Here is a 22,012-nt window from a genome sequence, read left to right on the forward strand (position 1 = left end):
AGCTGCTTCCAATCCTCCTTTCTGCTCTGTTTGGGTATTTGTTTTACCTTCTCATTCCCTCTCCCCTCCCCCTGCCCCGTTGCAGAGCAGACCAAGTCCCTGATAAGAAGGGCCAACAAGGAAGACTATAAAGTGGCCTTGACTGGGGATGAGCAGAATCCTGGGTCACTTTTCCAGCAGCTCCTTACCTTTCTGTCCCTAGGACCAGCACTGGGGCAATGACAAGAGACAGTACATAACCCACTTGCCAGCCATCCACAGGCATGCAAGGTTCCTTTGGGTGCCCTTGACCCTCCTGGGAGAGTGGCTTGGACTTGTCGTGACCTTGGGGGAGGCCGGCCCTTCGGGCTCTCTTAGCCTTTGTAAGGTTTCTTTTTTTTTTTTTTTAAAGATTTTATTTATTTGAGAGCAAGAGCGAGAGAGAGAGAACATGAGAGGGGGTAAGGTCAGAGGGAGAAGCAGACTCCCTGCTGAGCAGGGAGTCCGATGCGGGACTCACTCCCGGGACTCCAGGATCATGACCTGAGCCGAAGGCAGTCGCTTAACCAACTGAACCACCCAGGCGCCCCTGTAAGATTTCTTAAAAACCAGAATATGTCCATGAACAAATAAAATTCAGGGGATTTCACATAGATTTCAGATTCTAGCTTTTCTTAGAAAAAAAAAAGACAATACTGAGAGTGTAGCCTTATATGGCAGGTGTTGGCCAGAGCTGGGCTCTGGCCCCTGGCCCGGGGCGTTCAAATTCACAGCCACTCCCTGGGTGTCTGGGAGAAACTGATACCCCCTCATTTTAGTTGAGCTTTCCCATAAAAAACCCAAGGTTTCCCATCAGCCCAGTGCCCGGCCATACTGGAAGCCAACCTGGTGGAGCTGCTATGTTTCCGTTCCTCTCCTCCCAATGCCATTCGGGATGTTGCTGCCAGAACAGTCCTTCAGATGCAACACTCTAACACAGCGTAGTGGAAGGGTCAAGTGCTGCAAGGAATCTCCAGTACTCAATGTGGATGGATGGACTTAAGTACTCGGTATTCAAAGGATGCTGTTGTATAGATCCTAAGAGGCCACCTGTGAATTCCCAGTTTGTTAGAGGCCAGCTTCAGTGGCGATCTTTGACATGACTGCTACATGATACAATCCAGTTGCTTCTGCTGAATTCACATCCCCGGAGCAGACCTTCTCCCAAACTCAAGACTCGAGTGTGAACGTGTGACTCGATGGCCCCACTGGGATGCCCGAATCACATCTTGGACCCAGTCTGTCCTAACTTGAGCCCCTGCTCTCTGCTCCCAAACCTGTACCACCCACAGCCCTCGCAGCTCAACCCGTCCTGTCTCCCAGCCACATCCACGTTGTCAGGACGCCCCACGGGCTCTGTCTGCAGCTAGAAACTTCTGGAAACCTAGTCTCCCGGCTCTCACCTCCACCTCCCTTCATTCGGTCCCCGACTCAGCACCTAAGTCAGGTCAAGTCCTCCCCTGCTCTAGAGCCTACAGTGGCTCCCCGTTTCACTCAGAGTAACGGCCTCGCGGTGACCTCCACAGCTCTGAGTGACCCGGCCCTCCCCCCGCCCCCATACTCAAGCCCCCTCAACCTGTGTGCCCTGCTGCCCGCAGCACCTGGCTGTTCTGCGAACACAGCACCCACGGGTCTCACCGCGCCAGTGCCCAGAGCATAGCATTACCCTGCAGCCCCACTCTGTTCTTCCAGAACATGTTCTGACATCTAACACTCTATTTTGTTTATTATTCCCCCGGCTGTTTGTCCTACTTTACAAGGGTGGGGTTCTCGATCTGTCTCGTCACCGCTGGGTCCCCAGTGCCGAGGACAGAACCTGGCACAGTGGCACTCCAGAAATATTTGCCGAGGGGATGAAAGTCAATAGGTAAAAGCCTCTTTAAGCATTCCAATAGAAACATTTTGAGCCGTTCTATTTTTAAATGGAGTTGTTTTTTTTTTTTCTAATATTGAAAGAATCCACACATAAGTAATTGAGAGGTTGTTATAGTGACCCCCATGTGTCCATTACCTGGCCTTGGCAATCGTGAATTGATGGCCAATGTCGTTTCATCTACATCCCCACCCACTGCCCAGATGATTAAGAAGCAAATTCAAGTCATCACTTCGTTTTATCTGCAGATAGTTTAGTATGCTTTTCTTTTTCTGCTGCATAGCCCTCTGTTGGGTGGGTGTACCGTAATTTATTTTATTCAGCCAGTCTTACTGGGTGCTGTTTGCATGTTACTTTATACTTTATAAAACCAATTGTCCCTTCCTTGGAACTTCTGGAATCGACTGCAGCATTGCAATGCTTTTTTCTTAAATTGAGATGTAAAGTCTTTGCAATTCTTGTTACCCATGGAAAAACAAAACAAAATAAAGTAAAATATTCCCAAGCAACCATCTGTCTCCATGATAGCATATATTATTCCTCTTAGGTACTTTGTTAGAGCGTTAATTGTTTACAACTTTTTAGTCAGATATGATTTCAAATTTAAAGTTGCAAGGATAGTATAAATGATCCTCCATATACCCTCCAGCCCCACTCACTGGCTGTTAACATTTTGTCCCAGTTGATTGATTGATTGAGTGAGTGATTGATTTTTTTTTTTTTTAAGTAAGCTCCAGGCCCAACGTGGGGCTTGAACTCACGACCCCAAGATCAAGAGTCTCATGCTCAACCGACTGAGACAGTCAGGTGCCCCTTGTTCCCACTGATTTATATTTGTACTGTGTGTGTGTGTGTGTTTTAACCATTTGAGATTAAGTTGCAGACATCATTCCCCCTTTACCCCTGAACACTGCAGTGTGTATCTCCTAAGAGTGGTGCGTTCATTTTCCATTAGCACAGCACACTTAGGAAATTCAGGAGAGTTAGCATTACTACAATACTATTATCTACACCACACACTATATTGGGGTTTCTGCACTTGCCACAGTAACGTCCTGAACTCCAGTGTCCCCACCCCCACCCCTGCCCAGGATCCAGCGCCAGGACCGACCCCGCATTCTGTTGCCATGTCTGCCCAGTCTCCTTTAATTTGGAATCCCTCTCCAGGCTTTTTTTTTTTTTCTTTGTCTGGCATGACCTTGACATTTTTGGAGAGTACAGGCCAGTTGTTTTATAGAATGTTCCTCAATTCGGGGCTAATAGATTTTGAGCTACACTCCAAAAACGCAATCTAAAGGTGCACCCCCTGTTTCCCACCCGCAGGACCCGGAAGCCGCCGAGAGAGACCCCTCTCAGCCACCCGAAAACTCATGCACGAGGCTGAGGACCGAGAGGAAGATGCCTCAGCCGTGCTCAGGGCCATCCAGGTGGAGAACGAAGCCCTGCAGAGGGCGCTCCTCAGCAAAAAGGCTGAGCCCCCCGCTGGCCCACTACAGGTGTGTTCAGGGGCAGAGGGGAGGGACCAGAGAGGAGGCTCCTCAGGGACCCGGTGGTTTATCTGAGCAGCACTTGCAAAGAGAGACATTATGTAGGCATCCCCGAACTTAGACTAGCTGCACGTCCGCTGCTCGACGCACAATTGCTCCCGGACCTGCCAAAGTTCCCTGTTTCCTTCCCCTTCTTCTTTGTTTACTTCTGAAAGCCTAAGGTGGATGCCAGTTTGCCTCCAATCCTTGCTGATCTCCCTGCAGGCCCTGGATACCTTAGACCAGGGGCTGCAAACTGGTGGGTCAGAGAAAGAATGGAGTAGACCACAGCCCTGGCTGCTCTGGAAAGACCTCATTCCCCAGAGCACGAGTCCCTTGGGCCTCCGCAGCCCTTAGCGGTCCCTGTTGTCCTGCCCGTGCCCCACTGCACCTGTTCCAGAAGCTTCCCTGGCCTGGCAAGTGTTTGAGTTTGTGTCCACCGCCTTCAGCTTTGCACAAGAAGCAGGAGGGTACGTGGCGGGGTGAAGAAGAGACCCTTCAGGAGCTGGAGGGTGGACATGCCTCAGGGTACACATCCCACACCACCAGCTGCTCCCCAGGCTCTAGCACAGGCTGCCCTTTGGGGCATTCATCGAGCGGTACCTGTTGTCTGTCTTCTTGGAGCTCGGTCCTTTGCCCCTGACGTTTGTGTTTATGGGATCTCATGACGGTCCCCGCGCCTCTGTGCCCTCATCTGTCCGTGCAGAGTATATAGTGGATGGCTTTATTCTGACCTCAGATCATCTGATTTCATCATTCCAGGACGTGGAGGGACCAGCAGCAAAATCGTGGACCAGTCTACTGAAGGAGAAGGAGGAGAGCCCTGAGGTGGGTGAAGGCTTGAGCAGAACAACAAAGCCCTGTAGCCACTGTCCCTGACGGCACCCAGGAGCCTCCAGAGGGCTTCCCCACTGTGATCCCAGCAGGCCCTCCCTGTGCTCCCCAAGCATGGTGTCATTCTGCCCATTTCACGGATGGGGAAACCCGGGCTGGAATAACTTGCCCAAGGTTCTGAGTGGAAGCCAGAACTCACCGAGGCCTGGGGACTCCAATTCCTTGTTACATTTCTGTTTCCTGACAAGGCAGCACAAAAACAGATTTTAGGATCCTGAATAAATAAATTATGACCTACCTAGGTCAGTTAGGCCTCTCTCAGCAAAGACAGCCCCAACGAATTCAGACATGAACGAATACAATGCCCAGAAACGTCTTTGTTACATTGTACACAGGTCTGGGCCATGTGCTCAGAATACAGAGGTGGCTAAATCAGATCAGATTAGCCCCTGTCCTCAGGAAGCTTGCAAACAGCAAGCAAATAAAGCCATAAATACAGCAGATGATTTCAGAGAGAGATGACAGTAAAAGATTGTAGATGGTGGCTACCCTCTAAAAGGGTGGTCCGAGGAAGCCCCTTGGAGGGTCCCATTTGAGCCGAGCCCTGTGTCTTAGGGAACCAGCCAGCAACACGGAACAGCAAGTAGAAGGGACAGGGGAGTGCTCTGAAGTGGGAGCGAGCCCAGCCTGATCCAGGAGCAGAAAGAAGCCTGACTGGTGGTGGGGATGGGGGGCACCAAAGGGTAGGGGACAGACAGTGCAGAAGGGAGAGGAGGCAGGGAGGGGAGGAGAGAGCGCCCCAGAGCACCGTCATGGTTTCCTTTATGTGTCCCACCTGCTTGTTCTGTTTTTTCTGTCGCCAGCTGACATTTCTGATCAGTCTGCGTTACTGCCCACCACATAAGCGCGTTTTCTGGATGACCTGACCCCAGACCCGCAGAGCTTCCAATGACTAAAACCATTTGCAGATAGAGAGCAGAGCACATTTCTAGTTTAGATGATAAATGTCAAAGGAGGAGGATTAAAAATGAAAGGGCCCTAAGGATGTCACTGGAATCCTTCCATGGAGCCTGGTTACTTTGTAGCAAACAGAGCAGGGGTGTGACCAAGGGGGGAGAGAGATTTTTCAGTAGCTGATCAAAGAGATCGATTGCTGGCACCTCCTGGATCATAAGAAACAGAGATATCTGTCCCCTTGCAGAGACATGGTTGGGGATCCTGGATCTCATCAGCCTCTCTGTCCCTCTCATTGCTGTTCCCTCTTCCTGCTTAATAAGCGTTTCCATCCTCCACAGCTTCCTACCCTCGCGGCCACCAGCACAACCAGCACGGCCAGCCTGCAGGAGCCGTCCGGGGCAGCAGGGGGAGCTCGAGCCGTCAGCGAAGCCATTGACAGAATTGGCCTTTTGGGGAGCAGGTACCTACCGAGGCGGCTTGCAACACAAAACCAGAACCCCATAGCAATGCAGCCATGAGGATCTCGTTAACCGAGGTTCCTCTTTGCTCCTCCTATGTTATCCCAGGCCGCGTAAAGCTGCTCCCTTAGCCCGTACCCTCCCTCCCCCTCCGGCCCTAAAGCGCCGAACTGACTCGATGTCTTTCTACCCGATGTGTCTTTGCTGGTTCGGTTCCATCCACCCTGTGTAAGACTTCATCCCCCCGCCCCCTCCCCAGGGACTTCCACCAGAGGACCCCATGCAGCAGACAGTGGTGAACTTGCTGTCGGCGGTGGGGGGGGGGGGGTCGTGGAGAGGGGGAGAGTGGCCCAAAGCAGTGTCCTTTCCACCTCTGTTTTCTGCTAAGTTTGTTCAAACGCAGCTTTCGGTTCCATTAACGTGTGGGAGGAGCAACTGGAACTGTCAGGTCTTCTCTTCGAAACAGTCTCCCCTCTAGTCTTGAGGCAAAGTTGATCTTCAGAAAGATGCACCAGGTGGAGCCAATAGTTACAAGCATGTGTTGGCACACATGTGCTGGGCACCGTGGTCTCTGCAGGGCGAGAGGGCATGCCGGGCACTGAGCGGTGGCCCTGGCCTGGGACCGCGCGCTTTTTCAGTGCTAGGCATCCCTCTAAGAGTCGGCAGACTCCAGACTGGAAACCAGGGCTGTGTGCCCCGGCGGCCATGAGTAAGAACCCACGGGTTCCTCTACTCAGGAAAGGCCTGGTGCCTGAGGATATCTTACGTCTGATACGGTTCTGTTCACGGGCAGCACACACATCACCCGATGCTTCTTTCTTCATCCTCAAGATCCTTGGTGCTCTGGGCTCTTGAGGGTACTCTGCCTTAAACAGCACATACGGGGTGCATTTGCAAACCCCAGAAACAGGAGGCGCGGAGTAGGTCCCTAGGCCAGGAGTAGCAGAGGTGTTTAGCAAAGGGCCGGATAGCGAATACTTCAGGCTTTTCACTTTACTTGTTGGTTGGTTTGTTTTAACAACCCTTCGAAAGGTAAAAGCCATTCTCAGCTTGCAGGCTCTGCAGGCCGTACTCTGCCACCCTCTTCGCCATCTTAGCCATCTTACCGGTCTGCCGCCATCTTGCCCCAAACAGTTTCCTCTGCTTGGCTCCTCTTTCATCACTAGTTGTCCAGTTATTATAAAGGAGGGGGGGACAGCCTGTGTGTGCCTTTGAGCTGTATGCGGGGCGGGTACTCTCTTCTCAAACCGCGACTTCTTCTGAGCTAGAAAAGTCAGTGCGGTGGCCTTGATGGGCCTGCTCTCTGGTGTGAACCCTCTGTCCCTGCCCGTTCACTAAACCAAAATCCCCTTTCAGGCAGCAACAAAGGCTTCTGAAAGTGCTCCAGGCCATTGAAAGCGACTCTGCCCAGCTCAGCACGCTTGCTTCACCAATGAAGGAGCCCATGCCAGACCCAGAGGTGAGAATGTTGACTTACAGGGATTTCTAGATGCAACTGGCATCTCGCCTGAAAGCTGAAGGAGGAGGGGCCTCTCGGTGCCACGATCTCTGTGTGGTGGGGAGGGTTGACAGCCGTAAACTGAATGTTCTCTGCCCAAGTCTCCATCCCTCTCCCGCCCAGCGCCCGGACAGGCCTGGGGTGGGGTCAGGGGTAGCAGCGGAGAGAAGCCTGTCCACACAAGAGGCATTATAAATAGCATGTGAGCCCAGAGGAAAACGTCCAGCATCGCTGGTCATCACGAAATGCAGATTGGAGCAAACTTAATGTCCCACTTGATATCTGAGCTCCAGAATTTTTTTTGAAGATGTTACTATTTATTTGTCAGAGAGAAAGAGAGAAAGCACAAGCAGGGGGAGCATCAGGCAGCAGGAGAAGCAGGCTCCCCGCTGAGCAAGGAGCCTGATGCAGAACTGAATCCCAGGACCCTGGGATCATGACCAGAGCTGAAGGCAGACGCTTAGCCGACTGAGCCACCTGGCGCCCCTCCAAGATTCTTTTTGATATAACCTCTAGGACTGGCAAGGTCACAGCAGGCTTATCCTGCTGGCAGCAATGTAAATGGGTGGGACTCTCTCGAAAAGCAGAAAGGCCAGGCTCAGGAAGAGCCTTAGAAATACTTCTGTCCTCCCAGCCCAGCGATCCTGCTTCCTCACCCTAAGGAAATCACTCAACAGAAAGCAAAAGCTACAGGCACAACGATGTCTGTTGCAGAATGATTGGAAGTAGGGAAGAATAAGGAAGAAAAAAGGAACCAGAAAGAACATGAATGTCTCATGATAACGGAGTTCATCGGAAAGGCCTGACATATCAGCACAATGCAGTGGTATAAAAAGAGGGGAATTATCATAATGGTGATTATGCAGGATGAAAATGGCGAGGATATAGAGTTAACTGCAAAAGGTGATGTTAATCTCCATTGAGTCCAGTGCGATAGTGGGACTGTGCAAAACCGCAGCCATGTGACATGTCGATGCAGCAGAGCCGTGAACCAAAAGGCCAAGGTGGCCTCCAGGTGGAAGGGTAACGGGAATTCGCATTTCTTTTGTGTTGGAAGGTGTGTGTCTGGCACATCCTTTTCAGCCCTTCCTTTGCCCAAGGCGCTCGATCGGCCATGTAAGCCCTCCCAGAGCCACACATAAAACTCCCATGACAGCAGAAAGACCCCCATGCCAGCCTAGACCGGAGTTCTGGCTCCAGGTCTGGTGCCATCATTTAGAGGGCACATGACCTTAGACAACCTCTTAAGCTCTCTGATCCTGGGAGTGTGCAGCTGTCACACTGGGTAAATAATCCACAACCACGGGCTGCCATGAGGATAGAACAGAAGAGTTTTGTGAGGGTGGGCACCTCAGTGCCTGGCACACAGCAAGGAGGAGCCAGCAAATTATCAGTTGGAAGTTTGACATCTAGAAAAATCGAGAAAATTCAAAGCTGTACCCCCGCCCCATGCCCCCTACATGGAACAGTTGCTTTCTTAGCCATGAAAATCCTAAGTGTGATAAAACTTGAGCCACATTAAAAAGAGCCTGGATTGATCGAGTCTCCTTATAGCAAACAGAAAACCCAGGACAAACTGAATTATCCAACAAAGGGAAGGAAATGATAGACTCTTGTAATAAATGCCACGGTGGGGATCAGGTAGGGCTTAATCCAGCAGCTCACGCTGTTGTCTCCACCATCTCAGCTCTGTCCCCACCTCAGCCCCCAGGCCTGGCTCTGCTGTCTCCCTGGAACCCCTCAGTAGCTCGAGTGGTTCCCACCTCTTGACCTCATCCCCTCAGGCCCTACAGTCAGGAGAGAAGAGCATTTCCTCCACGCACAGACCTGAGAGTGGGTCACATGCCCATCACACACCACCCCCTCCTGGTGGCTCAGGGGACCGGCCACACTGCTTCATTGGACCAGCCAGGCTCCTCCTCAGGGTGGGAAGGGGCCCATCCCCCTCTAGGACCACCCTCGTGGCTGAGGAAAGAGAAGGGGTGACTTCCCGACGGGAAAATCAGACGTTCTTGGTGAGAGAGGGGGAGGGGGCCGTGAATGCCAGAGACCAGGAGCTGCCCAACCAGCGTTTACCTTGGACCCCCACGAGGGATCCTAAAGCAAGCGATTCAGAAGTGGGCGAAGCCATCGAATCACAACACTGGCAAGTTGTGACACTTCCTTAGCTAATAGACCCTTCAGCTTCTTCATTTCCAAGCCCCGCTGCAGGACTTCACACGTTTTAGATTGCATGGGGTGTGAGATCCAGCATCCCCTCTGCGAGGCAGCTCGCCGCCCATCTGGGCCTCCTCCCTGCTGTCGCCAGCCAAGGTGAATGGTGCCACCTCCTCCTGCCTCCCGCCCCCCTCACCTGGCAGTGCAGCACCCCTCACTAGACCCAGCTCATCTACCTCCCAATCACGGGGGTTGAGGGTCCTCCCTGTCCTGCACACCTGGGACTCAGGCCCAGGGGAGCAGAGAGGGCCTGGCCAGGGCCCCACGCAGCCCTGCGGCAGAGGAGAAGGATGCAGCGGGCTCTGCTAATAAAAGCCGGCCCTGTGTTCCTTCTGGGAGCTGGAAGCTGACCTCCCTGCCCCCCTCCCCGTCCCTGTCCCCATCGCGTGGCAATCAAGGCGTTTCCAAACACATGCGGCGAGCGATAGCACGTCTCGCTGGCTATTAATTAAAAAAATAAGTAGGGAACAGTTGCTGTTCATTTGCTCAACTCCCTGCTCACAGAACCGTTGCCGATTACCAGTGCTAATTAACAGAGGGCATGTGCACGCGGGGAATGCACCATTTTATGAGCGACTGATCCGTGGCGACCAGCACTGCAGTCGGGGCCAGAAGGGGCCTCAGGAGGCCATTCTGCAGCGTGGCTGTTTATTGATGGCATTCACGCAGCCTGGGACCAGGCAGCCTACCCGCGAAGGACGCAGCACTCAAATCAGCGAGGGGAGAAATGGCTGGAAGTGGACCCTTAGGGAGCGCATGTGGGGGCCAGGACGCGTGACAGGGCCTTCCCCGGTGTCTGTACCCGCCTTAGTCTCCGTGACAGGATTGCCAGCGAGATGGTGTCATCATGTCCTGTTTCCCAACCAGGCTGAGGAACGTCAGGCGGCTTGGCCAGGGTCCTATGTTACTGACCGAATTCATTTGCTAGGGTGGCCATAACCACGCACTGCAGATGGGGTGACCTAAGCCACAGAGATGTATTTTCTCACAGTTCTGCGGGCTGGAGTCCAAGATCAAGGTGTTGGCAGGTGTGGTTTCTGCCAAGGCCTCTCCTCCTGCCTTGCAGATGGCCGTCCTCCGGCTGTGTCCTCACGCGGTCTTTCTCTGAGCATGCGCAACCCTGGTGTGTCTCGTGAACAGCTCTCCCCTTTTTATAAGGACATGGGTCAGACTGGATTTGGGTCCACCCTCATGGCCTCCTTTTACCTTAGTTACCTCTTTAAAGGCCCTGTCTCCAAGTACAGTTACATTCTGAGGCACTGGGGTTAGGGTGTTAGCATCTGAATTTTGGGGGGACATAATTTAGCCCGTAATACCTTCCCCAATTCATGAACGCTCGGGAATGGGGGAGAGAAGAACACGTTCAGGCAGAATCTGATGCCTTTTAGACATTTTTTGTGATTTGCAGACTCTTACGGAAAATACTAACTGCCGGGGTTTCACAGTAACTATGTGTTTTTTTTTAAGATTTTATTTATTTGAGAGAGTGTGAGAGAGAGCACAAGCCGGTGGGGGGGCAGAGGGAGAGGGAGAAGCAGGCTCCCCACTGAGCAGGGAGCCCGATGCGGGGCTCGATCCCAGAACCCTGGGATCATGACCTGGGTCAAAGACAGACGCTTAACCAATTGAGCCACCCAGGCACCCCCAGTAACTATGTTTTAAGTGCTTTACAAATAGGAGCTCTTTTAATCTTGGTAATAACCATATGTAATGGGTGCTATTCTTACCCTCCTTGTACGGATGGGGAAATTGAGGCCCTGAGTGGCTAAAATAACTTGTTGCTTAGTGGTAAGCCGAATCCAGCCTATCTGTCCTGTTTTGATCCTTTGGCATTCTTTTTCTCTTCATTAAGGCCAAATCGAGAACAAAAGGCAGAGACATCAAAGATGCCGTCTACGTGACCTTGGAAATCCTGTCCAACTGGGGCCACGCGTCCTGGGTGGGGCTCACGGAAGTGGAGTTCTTTGACCTGCATAACACAAAGCTTTATGTGTCACCCCATGACGTGGATATCCAGACCACAGACACACCCGGGGACCTGGGCCACCTGGTCAACAGGCACTTAGCTGTAAGTGGAGGCGGTACCGGAGTGAGACTTGCCCTCGTATTTTGATGCATTTTCTCTGCCCACGATAGGCAATGCTGCCAACGTAACTGTAAAAGCTTAGCACCATGCCTGGCTCTTCCAAAGGGCCCCCAAAACATCAGTTCTTATTGTATTTGTTATTGTTATTAGATTAAGAAGTAGATATTGTTCCCATTTAAAGACGAGGAAACAAGAAAGGGGAGTTTTGAAATCCTCAGTTCTAGAGACCCACATTCTGGTCTTGACTCTGTAGATTTCAGCAACTTACCTGCCTTCTCTGAGAATTAGCTTCTCTGCCTCCTATAAAATAGAACTGGAGGGCGGGGTTAGTCCATAGGATTCTGGTTTGTCAGCAAAAGAAACGGGAGTCTGGCTCACTTCCACAAATTTCTAACAAAAGAACTTTGTTGCAAGTCTTTGGGTAGCTGGTAAGTTGACTGCCCCCCAGGCCAGAAGGGGCAGCCCCCACGGTCATGTTGGGGGTCTAGGTGGCATCCAGGATTCATGGGCACCAAGGGCGTGGTCTTTTTTGGGGAGTGGGGGGCAGTGGTGGTTCATTGGGGGGGTGGGAGGCAGTGGTGGTTTGTTGGTTTGCCATCCTGTCGCTCTGCTGGAGACCCACTGTCCCAGGAGAGGAAGGGCTGCTGGCCAGCCTGGCTAGGAAGGTGGGCACCTTAATGCTGATTACACCGAGATGCCGCAGCAGGGCAGGGAGAGAATTCTCCCTGGAGAAGTTCAGCGTTGTTACCGAAAGGAAGGCAGGGGAGATGCTAGATAGCTGAGAAACACCACCTGTTCACAGGGCTAGACTGGGTAGTGACAGCCCTCTGAGATCAACAGCTCTGTGACCTTGAAAGAAACAGGTCCCATAGGTCATGGCCGCTGGGAGGCTCTGGCCTTGCATTTCCTGCTCTGCTTCCTGCTTCGAGTCTGTAGGCGCCCATGTGTGCTGCAGGGGCTTAGAGCGGCCCTCACCACCCCACCCCACCCTTGTCCAGAGCAGTGACATTCTGGAAGCCTGCTGTATACAGAACAGAGCCTACGAGGGCAATAAAAAGCATCATTGGATTTGATCGGGGCCGATTCTCAGGATGATTTTTCCTTTTCCTCTGTTCAGCAGAGGCTGGTGAGCTTTGCCACATGACAGCAGGGAGGAATGGGGCCCGTGGTTCTCGTGGGGTCGGGGTTTTAAATTTGGGGCCCCGAGGTTGGGACAAGAGCTGGCCGTCTCCCCCTGGGCTGCCGGATCTCTGGGCCCAGCCGCATGCGGGCTGGATTCCCCCTGCCGCCCTGGCACGGGGTCTCCCCGATGGTCATCCTGTTTACCGGTCTGGGACCGCCAGCACATAACTGCCTCTCAGGACCACCCAGTCTTACTGGGGTTGATTAAAGACCCACAACACACAGGTCAGGGCTGCAGACATCCCTCAGGTGATCCTCACAGGAACCTTGAGTTCCTCTCCACATCTGCTGAATGAGAAACCACGTCTCAGGGAGGACAGGTGACTTGCCCCAGCCACACGGCCATGCAGTCAGGGAGCTCGGCTGCAATCTCACCAGGAGGTATCTGGAAGTGGAGTCTGGGTTGGAAAGAGAAGTCGCTTCAGCGGAAGAGAACAGGGGCTGCTGGAAGATGTGGGGGTGCCCCGTGCTCGGTGCCAACCCTCCTCCCATCTGCGTCCACACCATCTCTCTTATTGGCCTTGCCCAGGCCCATGGCTTCAAGATGATTCCAAATGGATACACCAAGGCCCGCCTGATTCTCTGAGTTCCTGACTTGAATGCCTGCCACTTCCTGCTCGACATCTCTCCTCGGATGCCTACTGGACACCTCCGACTTCAGAGATGTAAATCCTAAGTGTTCAGTCCCTGGCCCCGCCCACATCTCTCCCTCCTGCAATACTCCTGTGCCCAGTCACTGGCATTGTGGTCCGCTCTGCTGCCAAGCCCATCTCCTAGGAGTCTTTCTGGACTTCCCCAACCCCTTCCCGCCACCTTCCAGGACCCCAGCAAGTCCTGCTGATTCTTCCTCCCAAATGGAGCCTGAGTCTGGCCCCTTCTCTCCATTTCCCTGGTGGCCCCCAGGTCTGATCAGTGCGCCGTTCCCTTAATGGCCTCCTATCTCATTATCTTCTCTTCCAGCCCCTTCCGCTCCATTTCCTATTCTGGATCCAAAGTGATCTTTTACAAATGTCAGCCTGCACCCCTCCCCTGCTTAAAACCCTGGCCATGACTTCCCAGTACACTTAGAAATAAAATCACGTGCCCCCTATGGCCTGGGAAGCTGTGAACGGGCCTCCAACTCCCTCTCTGCCTGCCTCTCACACCCCCTGCCTCACGCACCAGGCTCCAGCAGCCATGGGGCTTCCTTCTGCTGCTCGGACACTCCAAGCTCATCTCACCTCTGGGCTCTGCCCAGAACATCTGTCCTCCAGAGTTTCATGTAGCTATCTGCCTTCTCCTCAGATTTCGGCCCAAATACCACTTCCTCAGCAAGCCCTTCCCTGACAACAGTGTGGAGGAGTCCTGTCTCATGCCACCCCAGAAAATGTCATTTTCTTCAGGACACTTCTCACATTAAGAAATGATCTTGTTGCTTGATCATTATCTGTCTCCCCTCCATTAAGCTACACGTTCTTGTCTGTCCTAGCCATCCTATATCCCCAGCATGTAAATGTACAGTATATTTTTTGTACTTTTTATTTGGAAGTCATCATAGAATCACAGGAATTTATTAAAAAAAATTGTGCAGAGAAGAGAAAAATGATAGAGGGAAATCAATGAAGCCAAAAGTTGGTTTTTTGAAAGGATCGACAAAGTTAGGTTTGTTAACTAGGTTTTGACAAGGAAAAAGAAGAAAGGATTCAAGTTACTGAAATCAGGAATGAAAGAGGGGACTATCAACCTGACAGGGGAAAAATGATTACAAGGGAATATTCTGAACAATTTTATGCCAACAAATGAAGATATCCGAGATGAAATGGACAATGTCCTAGAAAGACACAAACCACCAAAACTGACTCGAGAGTAAATAGAACATCTGGCTAGACCTATACAAAGTAAAGAGATTGGATTAATTAAAAAAAAAAACAACTTCCCACAAAGAAAAACCGAAGACCAGATGGCTTCACTGGTGAATCATACCAAATATTTAAAGAATTAACACCAATCCTTCACAAACTCTTCTAAAATATAGAAGGGGAGGGAACACTTCCAAATTCTATGAGGCCAGTATTACCCTGACAACAAAAACCAGACAAAGATATCACAAGAAAAGGAAACTATAGACCAACATCATCCCTTATGAATTAGATATAAAAATCCTTAACAAAACATTAGCAAACCAAATCTACCAGTTCATAGAAAGATTTATACATTGAAACCTAGTGGAGTTGATCCCAGGGATGTGTGGTTTGTTGTTCAATATACAAGAATCCGTCAATATAACACACCATGTTAATAGAATAGAGGGGAAAATAACCATGTGACTCTTGATACAGAAAAAGCATTTGACGGAATTCAACACCATTTTGTGATGGAAAACCATAAACAAACCAAGAATAGAAGGATACATTCTCAACCTGATAAAGGGCATCCGTGAAAACCCAGAGCTAGCATCATGCTGGTAAAAGACTGAAAGCTTTCACCCTAAGATCAGGATCAAGACAAGGATGACTGCTTTCACCACTTCTGTCCAACCTTGTACAGGAGATTCTTCCCAGGATAGTTAGGCAAGAAAATGAAATAAGAGGTTGGAAAGGAAGAAGTAAAACTGTATTTGTGGGTGATATGATCTTATATATAGAAAACTCTAAAGAATCCACAAAAATTACTAATAAAGCTAAAATCAAGATCAGCAAGTTTACAGGATAAAAGACCAATATACAAAAAAATCAGTTGTACTTCTATACCCTAGCAATGAACAATCTGAAAAGAAAATTAAGGGAAAAAATCTGTTTAAAATAGCATCAAAAAGAATAAGATACTTAAGGTAGCTCTATTTTTAACTTCTTGAGAAACCTCCATACTATTTTCCAGAGTGGCTGTACCAATTTAAATTAAAAAAAAAAAAAAAGAGTAAGATACTTAAGAATAAATTTCACCAAATAAGTGAAAGACTTATACATTGAAAAGTACAAAATATTGTTGGTGGGAACTGAAGAAGACCCAAATGAATGAAAAGACATTCCATGTTCATGGATTAGAAGACTTATTACTGTTGACGTGGTGTTGCTCCCCAAATTATCTACAGATTCAATGCAATCCTATCAAGATTCCAGCTGCCTATTTTGTGGACATTGAAAAGCTGATCTTAAAATATATATGGGAGTTTAAGGGACCCAGAATAGCTAAAACAGTGTTGGAAAAGAACAAAATTGGAAGACTCACACTTCAATTTCAAAACTTAACTACCAAGCTTCAGTAATCAAGACTGTGTGGTACTGGCATAGGGATAGACAGAGAGATCAATGGAATAGAATTGATGGAGAAATAGACCCTTACATCTACAGTCATTTGATTTTCAACAAGGATGCCAATACTACTGGATGGAGAAAAAAGTCATTTTTTTAGCAAATGGTACTGGGACAACTGGATTTCTGCATGTAAAAGAATGAAGTTAGATTCATACCCTAACATCATCTACAAAAACTAGCTCAATGGATCAAAGACCTTAAAACTTTTAAAGTTTTAAGGCTGTAAAACTCTTAAAAGAAACATAGATATAAATCTTTGTAGCCTTGAGCTTTTCAATGAGGTCTTAGATATGACATCCAAAGCACAAGCAACATAAGAAAAAATAGATAAATCAGACTTCATCAAAAGTTAGAACACTTTTGCATCAAAGGACATTCATCAAGATAGTGAAAAGACAGCTTATACAATGGGAGAAAATATTTGCAAATCATATATCTGATAAGGGTCTATCATCCAGAATACAAAAAGAAAAGAACTCTTAAACTCAACAACAAAATGACCAACAACCTAATGAGAATATGGCCAAGGTACTCTGCATAGACTTTCCTCCAAAGAAACACATACATGACCAAGAAACACATGGAAAGATGCTTAACATCATTAGTCATCAGGGAAATGCAAATCAAAACCACAAGGAGATATGATTTCACACCCACTAAGATGTTATCATTTGTGAAAAGAAAAGAGAGGGCGCCTGGGTGGCTCAGTTGGTTGGGCGACTGCCTTCGGCTCAGGTCATGATCCTGGAGTCCTGGAATCGAGTCCCGCATCGGGCTCCCTGCTCGGCGGGGAGTCTGCTTCTCCCTCTCCCGCTCCCCCCTCTTGTGCTCTTTCTCTCTCTCACTCTCTCTCTCAAATAAATAAATAAAATCTTTAAAAAAAGAAAAGAAAAGAGAAAATAACAATATTGGCAATCGTGGAAAAAGCACACCTTCCGGTGGGAACTGAAAAGTAAAGTGGTGCGGCCATTGTGGAACATAGTTTGGCTGCTTCTCCAAAAGTTAAGGGTAGAGTTACCGCATGACCCAGCAATTCCACTCCTGGGTACAGACCCAAGGGAATTGAAAACGTGTTCCCACAAAAACTTACACACAGATGTTCATTGCAGTACCATTCATACTAGCTGCTAGGTGGCAACAACCCAAATGTCTATGGGCTGATGGGCAGATAAAGAAAATGTGGTATAGCCACACAATGGAATATTACTCAGCTCTGAAGAGGAACGAAGCACTGATACCTGCTACATCATTGATGAACCCTGAATACAGGATGCTACGGGAAAGAAGCCAGACACAGAAGGCCACATATTGTGTGATTCCATTCATATGCAGTGTCCAGAACAGTCCATTCATAGAGCCGGAAAGTAGATCAGTGGTTGCCAGAGGCTGGGGTAGGCAGGAATGGGGAATGACTGCTGAAAGACATGGGCTGGGCGCCTGGGTGGCTCAGTTAAGCGACTGCCTTCGGCTCAGGTCATGATCCTGGAATCCCAGGATCGAGTCCCACATCGGGCTCCCTGCTCGGCAGGGAGTCTGCTTCTCCCTCTCCCGCTCCCCCATCTTGTGCTCTTTCTCTCTCTCACTGTCTCTCTCAAATAAATAAATAAAATCTTTAAAAAAAAAAAAGAAAAAAAAAAAAAAAGAAAGACATGGGCTTCCTTTTTAGGGTGGTAAAAAAAAAAAAAATGCCAGAAAAAGATAGTAGTGATGATTGCACAGCCTTGGAATACACAAAAACACTGAATTGCACACTTTAAAGTGGCGATTTGATATATGTGAATTATATCTCAATTTTTTAAAAAATAGAGAGAGAGGTCCCATGTGTCCTTACCGGCTTCCCCCATTGCTGACATCCTATGTAACCATAGTACATTATCAAAACCAGGAAATTGATGTTAGTATAAGGTGCAGACCTTCGTACACGCATTTGTGTGCATGTGTGAGTTCTATGCAATATTATCACATGTAGATTCATGTAACTATGACCACATCAAGATACACAGCAATGGGTCCGTCACCACAAAGGGATTCCCTCACGCAGCCCTTTATAGCCACACCTCCCTACACCCGTCCCTAACATTGGCAACCGCTGATCTGTTCTCTGTATTTTTTGTCACTTGAGGAATGCTATATAAATGGAATCATACTGCACGTAACCTTTTTGAGACTAGCTTTTTTCACTCCGTATAATGCCCTTGACATCCATCCAAATTGTTGTGTGTCTCAATAGCTTGTTGCTTTTGATTATGGTAATTTATTAAATTGGGGCTACTTCTGAGGGCGATCCAGCATCTGCCCGAGGGAGTGGGTCTGTGTCAGGCTAATTCTGGAAGAGGAAAGCACCTTTGTTAGGAGTGAGAGGCCTCCTCTGACCATCGTTCGGAAAATGCCCTTCCATTGGCCATTAATAATTTCTCTCTTATTTTATTTGTCCAGCTTATCCCTGCCTGATGGGTTCTTTCCTTGGCAATTTTCCTTGTTTGCTTCCCCAGCTCGTGTAGAGCTGGGACCTGGTGGGCCAGGCTCCGCCACCCACCCCTGTGTGGGGCTCAGCGCCTGCCTCACAGGAAGGTATTTATATTGGGCAGGTGGGTAACAGATGCAGTTGATGCCTCCCCAGCCCCTGGTCCTTCCTGCATCTGTGCGTGCTGGCACAGGATTTCTCTGATTTCGATTGTCTTTCTGGCCTCCGGGGCCCACTTGGCCCCCCCTGAAGTAGGCCCAAACTGGTGGGGAATTGAGCCCCTAGGAGCCGCCCTCAACCTACTCTGGTGGGAATTGGGGTGTGAATACCCCAGCTCCCTCGCCCCGAGGGCGGCATTGCTCTGAGGCATGTTCTGCTCTGGCCGCCACACTCCCTGGTGGCACCGAGCTCCAGATGCCACAGGAGGGGCTAGCTTGGTAACACACTGTCTGTGGAATGCCTTTCCCCCCTTGGCCTCCCCACCTTCCAGCTGGTGTTTCCTTTGATGTCTAAATAACCTCCCGATGCTCACATCCTTGCCGCGGGGTCTGCTTCCGGGGGAATCCACACTAAGACAGAATGAATTAATGAATTCTAACGGGTGTGAATCCTGACTCCACCGCTTAGGCAAGCCGCACCACTTTCCCCCTTGCTGAGCTGCACTCTTCCTTCCGGGACATGGGTTACAGCGCTAGTCCCCACCAGGGCTTTGAGAGGAGGTGCCCTGCTCCTCGTTCTGCCATTTCTGCGATCGTAGAGATGGGCAGGCTCAGCGGACGCTTGGCCTGCTGGCCTGGCACCTGCGGCTTGCCCAGCGCGCCTTGGGCAGCCCGCAGCGGCTTCCCGGCAGCCTTTTTCTTAGAGACTCCGTCTGCTAATGAGGCCCTGAGTTAGCCGCAGGTTAATGTTCTTTGACTTTGAACACCATGATTCCCACTTAGTCCTCCTGTTATCCCTCCCGTTGACAGAAATGTGATGGGAAATCAATTACGGTCCCCTCGCCCGCATCTAGGGGTCAGCCTTCAGACTCTTCCTTTGTCAAGCAGCCACACTGACCCAATTTAGGCCCCGACTTGGGGAAGGAATGAGGGGCACCCGGTGGATTTTGAGCTGTGGTATCTTGACCCCTTGCAGCTGCCTGGAGCACTGAAAGTTCTTGCAGAGCTTGAGAAACTCGGCCAGAATAAGTCAGAACCCCTTGAACTCCTCTCTCTCCCTTAACAAAAACTACCGCCTCCCTCCTGAAAGGCACCATTGTCATTGGGACAAGCCCCCCTTTGTTCTCTTCCGCAGCTGGAGCCTGGGCCTCCCATCTCCAAGGGGCCGGCACAACCTCCAAGCCAGCCAATCTCCTCCTTCCCTGGCTCTATCAAGTAGCCCGCATGGCCCTGGTGACAGGAGTCTGTTGAGACCTTCTCAAATACACAGCGATGCTCCCTTTAGGTAAAAGGGACAACTCTAGCCAGCGTCAGAGATGCGGTGGTTCCATCTCAGCCTCTAAGCAGGGACCTGAGACTCAGACGCCTGCAGGGGCCAGACAGAGAATCATATCCTGGGAAGAGAAAGGGGTGTAAAACATTAGGAAGCGGTGGGGACTGGGGCGCCAGAGATCCCCCAACGCCGGCCATGGAGGGGCAGAACTCTAGCTCTGGAAGGGGAGGGGAAATCTCCCCATCATTAAATGTGGCCAACAATGTGTTTTTAATACTTCATGAGCCAAACAAAATCACCCTGCAGGCCAGATCAGTTTGCAGCCTCTTTAAAGTTTCCATGAAGGGACAGCCATTAGGAGGTAAATATCAATCATTCATTCATTCCGTCGTTTATTCATTCAACAAAGATTCTGTGCCAAGGAACTGTGCTGAATGCTCAGCATTCTGGAATGAGTTAGACACAGCCACTTCCCTTCAGGAGCGCACAGCCAAGCATGTGGAGGGGTGACCTGGACTGGAAAACAGGTAGTTGTGGGACACTGAGTAAATGCTAGCCTCGGGCCCTGCAAGGACCCGTGGGCACCTGGAGGACAGAGCGATGGTGTTAGGGAAGGGGTGACAGTGGGGGTGACAGCACATTTGTGCTGAACTCCCCCGGGTGGGAGAGGCTGGAAGCAGATTGCAAGGAGAGGCACAGCCTGCGCAAAGGCCCTGAGGCCGAGCCTGGGGGGAGATGTTCAGCAGCAGCCATGAGTTTCCTCGAGACAGGAGGCAGCTGGTGCTGAGAAAAGTTCCTGGATTTGGCATTTTCCACCTGCATCTAAAGTACCCATGACGTGGAATTTTTATCGGTGCAAGCGGATGCGACAGGGGGCCTTCCCTGCTCCTCTGGCCCTTTGGCCTTGAGAGTGGCCTGGCCGGTGGGCAGGAACCACACTCAGGGGTCCTGAGGCTTGGAAACTCTGCCAGGGAGCAGAGCAATTCCTGGGGCTCTGTGCCACAACCCTGTCCCAGTGCCTGCACTGGTTTCTTTCTTTCTTTTCTTAAATTTTTTTTTTCTTTTTGTATTTTTACATTTTTAAGATTCCACAGGGTTTTACAAAAGAAAACCAGACTCTGCTTGCCCGGTTAATTAAATAACACAAGTGACTGCTCTTTGCCCATCCTCCTCTCTCGTCTCTCCCCACCCCCAGCGCTCTCCCCAAAGCTGATTAAATTGATTAAAATAAAAGCCTGCTGCATTTTAAATTCAGCCCGAATAGCAGAGCAGAGAGGCCCACGGGGCAGCTTCATGCCAGGGACGAGTCAGTACCTGCCACAAAGTGCAGTTGGGACCGATGAGGTCTAAAAGCCCACCCTGGATTACATAGAGAAGGGAGGCCTGGCTTCCTGCCCTCCGCCCGTTTACTCTGGGGAGAGGCAGAGAACGGACTAACGACTCCCCTCTCTTGCTGGTGTTTCAGAGCAAGAAAGACCCCTCCTTGTGGATGTGCCCCTTCCACCCGCCGCTCCAGCTCTTTTTTGTTATCCGCAACACCAGACGGCTGCAGGACTTTGGTCTAGCCAAGATCAAGGTTTGGAATTACTGGACGGCTGATGGCGTAAGTAAAGGCCCCGACTCCTCGCCGGGTGTTTGACTGATGCAAGCACTTAGCGCTGTCCAATCATCTGGTTGCTGAAGTTGCAAGATGGGTATGCGGAGGCCCCGCTGCCCTTCCTGCTGGGGGTTGCCAGTGCCTGGCGGGGCATTTCATGCTGCGTGGTTGGAGCCATGGGGAGCAGAGCCTCAGCTTGAAGGTTTGGGAAATAAAATCAGGCCACCCTTTGGAGGAACTGGACAGATAGGAACTGGGGCTCAGTTTTGATAGATAAGGAAACAGACACACAGAGAGGTTATGTAACATGCCCGGAGTCACACAGCCGGTAAGCGTCGCCATGAGAATGTGAACCCACGCAGTCAGACTCTTGGCCCATTCACTTTGCGACTGCTTACCGGGGATCTTGCTAAAACGTGGGTTCTAATTCAGCGGGTGGAGGGCAGGGCCTGAGATTCTGCATCCACGTGTGCCAATGTTCCTGGTGTGGGGACTCCACTCTGAAGAGCCAGGCTCTTAACCCCTGTGCTCTTCTGTTTTCCCGGTTTCAGAATCCCTGCCCTCCTTTCTACCCGCTC

At 50.3% G+C, this 22,012-nt stretch overlaps 1 protein-coding gene across 15 annotated transcripts in view; it reads left to right on the forward strand.

The window, feature by feature from the left end:
* Nucleotides 1-22,012, forward strand: part of KATNIP (katanin interacting protein) — a 184,139-nt gene that overhangs the window by 111,747 nt on the left and 50,380 nt on the right. For 14 of the 15 annotated variants that reach the window (XR_010411933.1, XR_010411934.1, XR_010411935.1 and 11 more), the window contains 6 exons: nt 3,215-3,387; nt 4,180-4,245; nt 5,547-5,668; nt 7,023-7,125; nt 11,234-11,449; nt 21,303-21,440. Coding sequence is in view for 10 of the 15 variants with exons in the window: in XM_064592888.1 (XP_064448958.1) it covers nt 3,215-3,387; nt 4,180-4,245; nt 5,547-5,668; nt 7,023-7,125; nt 11,234-11,449; nt 21,303-21,440 (818 nt within the window). In the remaining 5 variants the exon portion in view is untranslated. The remainder of the gene's footprint in view (nt 1-3,214; nt 3,388-4,179; nt 4,246-5,546; nt 5,669-7,022; nt 7,126-11,233; nt 11,450-21,302; nt 21,441-22,012) is intronic. The other variant, XM_064592891.1, reaches the window with a different exon arrangement.

The sequence above is a fragment of the Mirounga angustirostris genome, unplaced genomic scaffold (assembly GCF_029215605.1).
Source record: "Mirounga angustirostris isolate CCGP_5_RB_7025 unplaced genomic scaffold, mMirAng1.0.hap1 SCAF_5, whole genome shotgun sequence".
Classification (NCBI taxonomy): domain Eukaryota; kingdom Metazoa; phylum Chordata; class Mammalia; order Carnivora; family Phocidae; genus Mirounga; species Mirounga angustirostris.